At 38.9% G+C, this 12,140-nt stretch overlaps 1 protein-coding gene across 1 annotated transcript in view; it reads left to right on the plus strand.

Moving 5' to 3' along the window:
* plxnb3 (plexin B3) overlaps positions 1 to 12,140 on the plus strand; it is a 65,464-nt gene that overhangs the window by 45,810 nt on the left and 7,514 nt on the right. Inside the window, exons 26-36 of the mRNA XM_088330496.1 lie at positions 740 to 806; positions 880 to 1,026; positions 1,119 to 1,199; positions 2,647 to 2,725; positions 3,796 to 3,899; positions 5,093 to 5,180; positions 5,249 to 5,415; positions 5,829 to 5,989; positions 6,061 to 6,208; positions 6,281 to 6,345; positions 10,656 to 10,731. Of these exons, the coding sequence (XP_088186622.1) occupies positions 740 to 806; positions 880 to 1,026; positions 1,119 to 1,199; positions 2,647 to 2,725; positions 3,796 to 3,899; positions 5,093 to 5,180; positions 5,249 to 5,415; positions 5,829 to 5,989; positions 6,061 to 6,208; positions 6,281 to 6,345; positions 10,656 to 10,731 (1,183 nt within the window). The remainder of the gene's footprint in view (positions 1 to 739; positions 807 to 879; positions 1,027 to 1,118; positions 1,200 to 2,646; positions 2,726 to 3,795; positions 3,900 to 5,092; positions 5,181 to 5,248; positions 5,416 to 5,828; positions 5,990 to 6,060; positions 6,209 to 6,280; positions 6,346 to 10,655; positions 10,732 to 12,140) is intronic.

Genomic DNA, 12,140 nt, shown 5'->3' on the forward strand with positions numbered 1-12,140 from the left:
GCCTAATAATTATGCACAGTAATAGTCACCTGCACACACAGATATCCTCCTAAAATAGCTAAAACTAAAAAAAGCCCCACTCCAACTTCCAAAATATTCAGCTTTGATATTAATGAGACTTTTGGGTTCATTAAGAACATGGTTGTTGTTCAATAATAAAATTCATCCTCAAAAATACAACTTGCCTAATAATTCTGCACTCCCTGTATACCTTGATCAAAGCCTTGCCGAGAGAGAGGGAGAACAAAGGGTCCGGCAGTTGTATTGCTAAGGCGGCATGTTGAAGACCAAACAACCTCTTCTCAGTGAGATGTGGAAGGAATGCAGAGCAGGTGTACAATCACAATACAGTGTGAAAGACGCTATCTTGTGATCAGGAAGGGCAGGCATGGGTTTGGTACACCTGTAAGACAGGACGCTGGGACACAAGTGCTTGGGAAATGGAGGGCACAAAATAGCACAGAACCAACGAAACAGAGTGTTTAAACAGTGACGGGGGAGAATAGTGATGGGAGAGGAATCAGGTGTTATCCAAACAGTAGGTTGGACCTGCAGCAAGGCTATTGCTTGCCCTCAGACGCCACTTCATTCGATTCCCGGACGCGATAACAATCCACGCAGCACCGCTGGTGATCAGCATTTCTTTAGGTTCTTTAGTGTTTGATTTTTAAAGTCTTTTGATTTAACGTGTTTTAAAGTGTTTTGATTTTTAAAGGGTACGCCTCATTTTTCGTTTCAGGACAGAGACAGTTGTGGAGAAGATGTTGACCAACTGGATGTCTATCTGCCTCTACTCCTTCCTGCAGGTTTGTTTGTTACTATTACTGTCTGCAACCTGGCCTCAGATGTCTCTGATGCCCTCTTGTGGTCACTTATCAGGAAGTGGCAGCCGAGCCGCTTTACATGCTCTACAGAGCCATTAAGTATCAGGTGGACAAAGGGCCGGTAGATGCTGTTACAGGAAGAGCCAAACGAACGCTAAACGACAGCCACCTACTGCGAGAGGACATCGATTACTGTGCCATGGTAAGTGTAGAAATTCACACGTGTACTCAAATTATAGGATTGACAATTATTCAATGTGTGTGCTCTTGTGTGTACGTGTCTTTGATGCTTAGACTCTGAACGTGCTGCAGAAGAATGGGGATGAAGTACAGGCCTGTCCCGTAAAAGTCCTTGACACTGACACCATTACACAGGTACAATCACAAAATCAGGCCAAACCCGACTTTGAGTCCCGCGATTGTAACTGAATATAAGGTACACAGTCCAAAAACTACAGCCGGCAAAGTGAACAGAAAATGATACCGGTACTTAAGGTTTGATGCAAACCTGCAGAGTCCGGGTACCCGTTGAAACTAATCCAAGGAAAAAAAGTTTATATTTCCAAAGGTAAGGGTGGGGAAAATATATATCCACTATTGTCCGCCGCGACAACAGGTCTCACTCACCTTTACCCCACTTCCCATCAGCCCGCGTTTGCTCCGCCCCTCTTTTTTAATTCGCAAAACATATCAGAATAAGTGTCTCAAATAAATACATTACAAAAATATACACTTGCAAATACATATTATACATGGTTACACATATTTACAAAGAAAGACGGTACAACGAGAGAGTTTTCAAAGCTTTAATAATAATATTATAACTTTCATCCCAAACGATGCCCGTGAAGGGTAGCAAAACGCTACTAGCAACACGCTCGCAATATACTAAACGAGTCTTTTAAAAAAAACGTACCGTACTTGTAGAAACCACGGTAGACCATCCTCATCTTCCCCCTAACAACTGACGTCATCAATGTCGTCTTCCCCAGTATGGGAAAGAGACTTTGTCATATAGACGTCGTCCCACGCTCCCTTATTCAAAAGCACGCTAGCAACATGCTCGCAAAGTAAAGTTTGCGTGCAGTAGCTCTGTTTCTGTCTTTATCGGAACTGCTCGATTGCGTTTAGCCTGAAAGCTGCGTCATCTGCCTTTCTTTTTGCAATTCGCATGATGAGGATATGCCTATGCTAATTTAATTTGTGCACAAGCCAAGAAGTTGCAGTCTTCCTCTGCGCATATATTCCACCGGTCTAAATCTTTTGTACTCGAGCGCCGCTGGCGGCTGTTAGAAAAATGACATAAATTGGCTGCATCACTGAATAAGCCGCATGGTTGAAGGTTTGGGAAAAAAGTAGCGGCTTATAGTCCGGAATTTACGGTAGTTTATCTGTCCTTATACTTTCCTTTTGTGGTCTTTATGTAACTGCGGTGTACCAGTCATACCAAGGATCCACATTTAGGCTGGACTGGATGATGAGGCTTTTACTTCAGTTACCTTAGCAGCACGGCGGCGCAGTGGTTAGCGCTTGTGCGGCACAGTTCATGTCATGGGAACCTGCCGTGGGTTCAAATCCAGCTCCAGACTTCCTGTGCGGAGTTTGTATGTTTTCCCCGTGCTTGCGTGGGTTTCCTCCGGGCACTCCGGTTTCCTCGCACATTCCAAAAACATGCATTTCAGGTGAATTGGCCGGTCCAAATTGTCCCTAGGTGTGATTGAGCGAAGGAGTTGTCTGTCCTTGTGTGCCCTCAACAGTGAACCGGTAAAACTGCAATTAATGTTGAAAAGAATCACCTTTCTCATTGTTTGCTTGTGGTCAGGTCAAGGAGAAGATTCTGGACCAGGTCTACAGAGGAGTCCCATTCTCTCAGAGACCAGTTGCTGACAGTCTGGACTTGGGTGAGCTGTTATACATTTTAGTCATAGTTTTAATTTAGAGCTGATATGGATTTACCGTATTTTCCGCACTATAAGGCGCACTTAAAAGCCTTTATTTTTTTCAAAAGCTGACCATGCGCCTTATAATACAGTGCGCCTTATATATGGATCAATATTAAATCGCAAAGTCTTCCAACTAACTTGCAGCCGCCGACTAGATTTTCTTCCGAACGCCAAGTAGTCCGCGGTGTATGCTGGGATTTATTTACCGGCGTTTCATTGGCTAACCGATGTGTCAATCATCATTTGAATCCATCACTATTGGCTAAAGTTATTCGGAGGTCAAGGGGTGGATCCTTTTTATCATTTACACGCTGGTATTGGCTTGAACGGCAAAACAAAGCCTGCAATTGGCCGAAAAAGATGAATGTGTATAGCACGTGGTTGACGGCATACAGAAAGAATTTTTTACTATACTGTATTTGTAAATATTTTATTCTCCTGGATTTACTACACTCACGGATATAAGAGGACATTGGCTGCACATTATTATGAACATAACGACTTTGGTGAGCTACTCCGGCTATATATTATCCCTGTATCTGGTTTCAGACTGAACTCGATGTTTCTGTGATAAGCGGTGCAGATAATGGATGGAATGGAGTGTCTATTTTTAAATTCAACTCAATTCCAAGTGTTTATTGTCATATGCACAGTAAAGTTGCGAGCAAAAAAGAAAAATAGAAACTAAGGAATGGTTGGCATTTCTTGAATCCCAAGACTTTAACCTTCCGAATGATATTTGGAACGATGCATTTGAGTGACATCGTACGGACGCCGCATCCGCACGTGTCTGCGACACGTATTTGCGTCTTTGCAAGCTTTCGGAATGTTAAGGGGGTAATAAGTTGGACTGAATCATCTGACTGTTTTGTCGACGTTCCCATTGTAGCGCCTTATAATCCGGTGCGCCTTATGTATGTCAAAAATAGGACCAAAAACTATTTTTTCGGGGTGCGCTCTATAACCCGGTGCGCCTTATAGTGCAGAAAATACGGTACACACTTATATTTTTTCGTGTTTTTTGTTAGAGTGGCGCTCCGGCCAGGCCGGTCACCTGACTGTGGCAGATGATGATGTCACCGCCGTGGTTAAAGGGCGATGGAAACGACTTAACACTCTGCAACATTATAAGGTAATCGTTTCACTAATAGAGTGGTACCTCTACACACAATCGACCCATCTTACGAATGTTTTGGTATCCGGTAAAAAAGTAATCTTCGTTATTGGATCAGTTTTCCAGTATCTGAAGTCAGTGACGCTACCACTAAACCAGGGGATCAAAAACGTTTCAGAAAACGGGCCAGATTTGATAAGCTGAAACTATCCAGCCTGTCACAAGCCAGAAACGGAGACAGGACCCAATAGCGTTCGTTTTAGTCAGTTTTATTGAAATAGGGAGCAGTGCTTGCTTCCACGATCCGATGATCGTCGGACACGGGTAGCTGATGGCAGGGACGCTGAAGTGGGACTTCTGTGTCGAGCGAGGATAGTCGTGGGCGGCAGGAAAGCTGGTCGATAGCCGGGACGGGGGAGCACGGTCGGTAACGAGTCCAGAAAAAAGGTCGGCGACAAGTATCAGGCAGGAAACAGGGCAAAACAGGTCGATGGCCGGGACGGAAGAGCAGGGCAGAAACGGGTCCAGAAACAGGTCGGCAACAGGTAACAGGCAGGAGAGAACAGGGCAGGATATTGTCAGAGGGTACGGAGCTTGCCTAGCAAAAGCTTAGGTTGGCAGGACGGTCTGAAAGCTTCCTCTTGGAAGCAGGGGGTTTAAAAAGAGTCATTTTACCAATCAACGCTCAGGGCTGTTGGCGCCATTGGGGCATTCTCAGATGCCTAGAATCAACAATCATGACACAGCCTGGCATTTTCAGAACAGTCTTCAATAAATTAACCCTCTGCGAAGGGTTTGTAGCGCTTGGCGATCAGCGTCACGCATTTTAGCATTTTCATTCAGTTGTTGTTGTTGTTTGAACAGTTCTTGGTTAATAAAAGCCTTGTAATGTTCAGTAATTTCATCTTTTGCATTTCTCAAGCGCTATTTCTTGTTTTATTAGTACTATGTGGTATATTTATGAACATTAACTCAACATTAGTGTACCTCCAGGGTAGTTACAATTGATTTAATCGGGGGATGGTTGTATTATATGACCTTGGAACGGATTAATCCCATTTCCACTCATTTCAATGGGAAAAAGTGTTTCGGGTTACAACCGTTTCATTATATATCAGTGCCAAAAGCAATTAAAATTCCTGAGTAGAGGTACCAATGTACTTCTGAGCAGAGGCCTGATTTTCATAATATTTTTTTGTTTGTTTGACCAGGTCCCAGATGGAGCTACAGTAGCTCTCGTTCCTCGTTCCCAGAGTTCTGGTTCTGCTCGTGTCAATCAGGTGTACCAGACTGGAGAGAGTAAGAACCTGGAGCTAGATTCACAAACAAAGAGGATCATCTTGTTTTATTCCTGTATTTGGTTGTAGAAACACCAATGCTGGAGAGCGAAGAAGAGGAGGGGTTTCAATTTTGGCATCTGGTGAAAAGCAATGAGGATCCGGAGCTTCACAAAGACAGGAAGAACAGCATGAGGGAAAGAGAAAGAGCCAAGGCTATACCTGAGATTTACCTGACCAGACTTCTGTCCATGAAGGTAACATAACTATGCAGGCTTCTTTGGGTAACTATGTATTTTTTTTTTTTACTTTTTCAGAATAAAATTTAATTGCACCTCCAGGCCACTTGGGGGCAGTGGTGCTCTGTTGGCAGAGTGTTTTGTTTACAATTAGTCTCCATATGCAACACGGCGGCGCAGTGGTTAGTGCGTGTGCGGCACAGTTCGGAGGTCATGAAAACGAACCTCCTGTGTGGAGTTTGCATGTTCTCCCCGTGTTTGCGTGGGTTTCCTCCCACAGTCCAAAAACATCCATGCTAGGTTAATTGGCCGGTCCAAATTGTCCCTAGGTGCGACTGGCTGGCAACCAGTTCAGGGTGTCCCCCTGCCCACTGAACTTCATAGGTTTTAACAGGTCCAATACTTCTGACTCATTTTTCTATTGAATCCAGGGGACTCTCCAGAAGTTTGTGGATGACATCTTCATCGCTATCCTGAGCACCAAGCGTCCTCCACCCATTGCCGTCAGGTATTTCTTTGACTTCCTGGACGACATGGCTGAAAAACACGGCATCGATGACTCGGAGACTGTTCACATCTGGAAGACCAACAGGTTTAATACTCTCAGAATGCTTCTCTAACCCAAAGTCTTCAAGTTTGTCTAACTCTCATATCTTCTGGCAGTCTCCCTCTCAGGTTCTGGGTGAACATCCTGAAAAACCCACAGTTCGTCTTGGACGTCCAGGTGACGGACAGCATCGATGCCGTCCTGTCTGTCATCGCTCAAACCTTTATCGACTCGTGTACGACATCAGAGCACAAAGTGGGGCGGGTATGGCGCCTATTCGCTCTTTTAGGCTTTGCTTTGACTCGGAACTGATGGAAATGCTCTCTGTCCGATCAGGACTCTCCGGTCAACAAATTGCTCTATGCCAGGGAAATCCCCCGATACAAACAACTGGTGGAAAGGTCAGTTATAATTGGTTTGTTTCAGAGGTAGGGTAGAGTAACCAATAATTGAACTCTAGTAAAAGTACTGTTACTTGAGAATGATATGACCCAAACAGAAGTAGAAAGTAGTTAAGTGCATCTATCTATCTATCTATCTATCTATCTATCTATCTATCTATCTATCTATCTATCTATCTATCTATCTATCTATCTCTCTATCTCTCTATCTATCTCTCTATCTCTCTATCTATCTATCTATCTATCTATCTCTCTATCTATCTATCTAGACTGATAGATATCTATCTATCTATCTATCTATCTATCTATCTATCTATCTATCTATCTATCTATCTATCTATCTATCTATCTATCTATCTATCTATCTATCTATCTATCTATCTATCTATCTATCTAGACCGATAGACATCTATCTATCTATCTATCTAGACCGATATCTATCTATCTATCTATCTATCTATCTATCTATCTATCTATCTATCTATCTATCTATCTATCTATCTATCTATCTATCTATCTATCTATCTATCTATCTATCTAGACATCTATCTATCTAGACATCTATCTATCTAGACATCTATCTATCTATCTATCTATCTATCTAGACATCTATCTATCTATTTATCGATCTATCTATCTAGACCGATAGACATCTATCTATCTATCTATCTAGACCGATATCTATCTATCTATCTATCTATCTATCTATCTATCTATCTATCTATCTAGACATCTATCTATCTAGACATCTATCTATCTAGACATCTATCTATCTAGACATCTATCTATCTAGACATCTATCTATCTATCTATCTATCTATCTATCTATCTATCTATCTATCTATCTATCTATCTATCTATCTATCTATCTAGACATCTATCTATCTAGACATCTATCTATCTAGACATCTATCTATCTATCTATCTATCTATCTATCTAGACATCTATCTATCTAGACATCTATCTATCTAGACATCTATCTATCTAGACATCTATCTATCTAGACATCTATCTAGACATCTATCTAGACATCTATCTATCTATCTAGACATCTATCTATCTATCTAGACATCTATCTATCTAGACATCTATCTATCTAGACATCTATCTATCTATCTATCTATCTATCTATCTATCTATCTATCTATCTATCTATCTATCTAGACATCTATCTATCTAGACATCTATCTATCTAGACATCTATCTATCTAGACATCTATCTATCTATCTATCTATCTAGACATCTATCTATCTATCTATCTATCTATCTATCTATCTATCTATCTATCTATCTATCTATCTATCTATCTATCTATCTCTCTATCTCTCTATCTATCTCTCTATCTCTCTATCTATCTATCTATCTCTCTATCTATCTATCTAGACTGATATCTATCTATCTATCTATCTATCTATCTATCTATCTATCTATCTATCTATCTATCTATCTATCTATCTATCTATCTATCTATCTATCTATCTATCTATCTATCTATCTAGACCGATAGACATCTATCTATCTATCTATCTAGACCGATATCTATCTATCTATCTATCTATCTATCTATCTATCTATCTATCTATCTATCTATCTATCTATCTATCTATCTATCTATCTATCTAGACATCTATCTATCTAGACATCTATCTATCTAGACATCTATCTATCTATCTATCTAGACATCTATCTATCTATTTATCGATCTATCTATCTAGACCGATAGACATCTATCTATCTATCTATCTAGACCGATATCTATCTATCTATCTATCTATCTATCTATCTATCTATCTATCTATCTAGACATCTATCTATCTAGACATCTATCTATCTAGACATCTATCTATCTAGACATCTATCTATCTAGACATCTATCTATCTAGACATCTATCTATCTATCTATCTATCTATCTATCTATCTATCTATCTATCTATCTATCTAGACATCTATCTATCTAGACATCTATCTATCTAGACATCTATCTATCTAGACATCTATCTAGACATCTATCTAGACATCTATCTATCTATCTAGACATCTATCTATCTATCTAGACATCTATCTATCTAGACATCTATCTATCTAGACATCTATCTATCTAGACATCTATCTATCTATCTATCTATCTATCTATCTATCTATCTATCTAGACATCTATCTATCTAGACATCTATCTATCTAGACATCTATCTATCTAGACATCTATCTATCTAGACATCTATCTATCTAGACATCTATCTATCTATCTATCTATCTATCTATCTATCTATCTATCTATCTATCTATCTATCTATCTATCTATCTATCTATCTATCTATCTATCTATCTATCTATCTATCTATCTAGACATCTATCTATCTATCTATCTAGACATCTATCTATCTATCTAGACATCTATCTATCTAGACATCTATCTATCTATCTATCTATCTATCTATCTATCTATCTATCTATCTATCTATCTATCTATCTATCTATCTATCTATCTATCTATTTATCTATCTATCTATCTAGACCGATAGACATCTATCTATCTATCTATCTAGACCGATATCTATCTATCTATCTATCTATCTATCTATCTATCTATCTATCTATCTATCTATCTATCTATCTATCTATCTATCTAGACATCTATCTATCTAGACATCTATCTATCTAGACATCTATCTATCTATCTATCTATCTATCTAGACATCTATCTATCTATTTATCGATCTATCTATCTAGACCGATAGACATCTATCTATCTATCTATCTAGACCGATATCTATCTATCTATCTATCTATCTATCTATCTATCTATCTATCTATCTATCTATCTATCTAGACATCTAGACATCTATCTATCTAGACATCTATCTATCTAGACATCTATCTATCTATCTATCTATCTATCTATCTATCTATCTATCTATCTATCTAGACATCTATCTATCTAGACATCTATCTATCTAGACATCTATCTATCTAGACATCTATCTATCTATCTATCTATCTATCTATCTATCTATCTAGACATCTATCTATCTATCTATCTATCTATCTAGACATCTATCTATCTAGACATCTATCTATCTAGACATCTATCTAGACATCTATCTAGACATCTATCTATCTATCTAGACATCTATCTATCTATCTAGACATCTATCTATCTATCTAGACATCTATCTATCTAGACATCTATCTATCTAGACATCTATCTATCTATCTATCTATCTATCTATCTATCTATCTATCTATCTATCTAGACATCTATCTATCTAGACATCTATCTATCTAGACATCTATCTATCTAGACATCTATCTATCTAGACATCTATCTATCTATCTATCTATCTATCTATCTATCTATCTATCTATCTATCTATCTATCTATCTATCTATCTATCTATCTATCTATCTATCTATCTATCTATCTATCTATCTATCTATCTATCTAGACATCTATCTATCTATCTATCTAGACATCTATCTATCTATCTATCTAGACATCTATCTATCTATCTAGACATCTATCTATCTATCTATCTATCTATCTATCTATCTATCTATCTATCTATCTATCTATCTATCTATCTATCTATCTATCTATCTATCTATCTAGACATCTAGACATCTATCTAGACATCTATCTATCTATCTAGACATCTATCTATCTATCTATCTAGACATCTATCTATCTATCTATCTAGACATCTATCTATCTATCTATCTAGACATCTATCTATCTAGACATCTATCTAGACATCTATCTATCTAGACATCTATCTAGACATCTATCTATCTAGACATCTATCTATCTATCTAGACATCTATCTATCTATCTATCTAGACATCTATCTATCTATCTATCTATCTATCTATCTAGACATCTATCTATCTATCTATCTATCTATCTATCTATCTATCTATCTATCTATCTATCTATCTATCTATCTATCTATCTATCTATCTATCTATCTATCTATCTATCTATCTATCTATCTATCTATCTATCTATCTAGACATCTATCTATCTATCTAGACATCTATCTATCTAGACATCTATGTGATTAACAAATGTCCCAAAAGTTACTTAAGGTACTACGTTAGATAGATGTCTAGATAGATGTCTAAATAGATGTCTAGATACTTTATTTACTACCCACCTCTGTTTTTTCCCACTCTGACAGTAACTTGAATAACGAGGGTGTTAGCAGGAAACTAGCTGTAGGGACTTTTAATTTGCTTGGATAATGAATTTCGTTGCTAGGGCCCTATTAGCTAACTCACCTTCAGGACCTCATCTTTGTGTTATGCAGGTATTACAATGACATCCATAAAGCTGCTTCTGGCTGTTACCAAGAGATGAACTCCACTCTGACTGAGCTGTCTGGGGTAAGTTCAACTTGAGTATGTCGCAGTTTCAGATTGTGAATCAGTGGATCTTGCTAGTATGGAGTTGAGTCTCTTTTTGCATTGACTAGGCCCGCTAGGAATTTGTGATTTTTCAATTTCAACGTGACTTCAAGTACCGTAAATTCCGGACTATAGAGCGCACCTGATTATAAGCCGCACCCAACACATTTCGGGAGGAAAACCGATTTTGTACATACACAAGCCGCACCTGTATATTAGCCGCATGCGACTACATTGATAAAATGCAACACAAACACAAAATTAACCCAAACCCGACTCCCGCGATTAAATGTCCTTCATTAAAGTCCACAGTCCAAAGATCACAGCCGGCAAAATGAACGGAAAATGATACCGGTACTTAAAGTTTGATGCAGACCTGCAGAGTCCGGGTGCCCGTTAAAAGTAATCCAAGGAAAAAAAGTGTATATTTCCAAAGGTAAGGGTGGGAAAAATATATATCCACTATTGTCGGCCGCGTCCACAAACACGTCTCACCTTTACACCACTTCCCGTCAGCCCGCGTTTGCCCCGCCCCTTCTTTCTCATTTGCTCGTGCAAAACATATCGGAATAAGTGTCTCAAATAAATACATTGCAAAAATATACAGTTGCAAATACATATTATACATGGTTACACATATTTACAAAGAAAGACGGTACACCGAGAGAGTTTTCAAAGCTTTAATAATAATATTATAACTTTCATCCCAAACCGTGCCTGTGAAGGGTAGCAAAACGCTACTAGCAACACACTCGTGACGCAGTAAACGGGTCTGTTAAAAAAAAACATACCGTACATGTAGAAACCACGGTAAACCGTCCTCATCTTCCTCCTTATAACTGACGTCATCAAAGTCGTCTTCCTTCAATACGGGTAAGAGACTTTGTCATATAGACGTCGTCCCACGCTCCCTTATTCAAAAACACGCTAGCAACACGCTCGCAAAGTAAAGTTTACGTGCAGCAGCTCTGTTTCCTTCTTTATCGGACTGCTCGATTGCGTTTAGCTTGAAAGTTGCGTCATGTGCCTTACTTTTTGAAATTTGCATGATGAAGATATGTCTACGCTAATTTAATTTGTGCACAAGCTAAGAAGTTGCAGTCTTCCTCGGCGCATATATTCCACCGGTCTAAATCTTACCTTTTGTACTCGAGCGCCGCTGGCGGCTGTTAGAAAAATGACATAAATTGGCCGCATCACTGAAAAAGCCGCAGGGTTGAAAGTTTGGTGAAAAAGTAGCGGCTTATAGTCCGGAATTTACGGTAATCCTACATAGATGGTACCATGAAAAAGTGTTGGCCCCGATCCTGATTTCTGTGTTTTTTTGCATATTTTGCACTCACAAAGGTTTCAGATCATCGGAACAATTTTAATATTACACAGAGACA

The sequence above is a fragment of the Urocampus carinirostris genome, chromosome 3 (assembly GCF_059441175.1).
Source record: "Urocampus carinirostris isolate Australia breed hairy pipefish chromosome 3, RoL_Ucar_1.0, whole genome shotgun sequence".
In the NCBI taxonomy this organism is placed as follows: Eukaryota; Metazoa; Chordata; class Actinopteri; order Syngnathiformes; family Syngnathidae; genus Urocampus; species Urocampus carinirostris.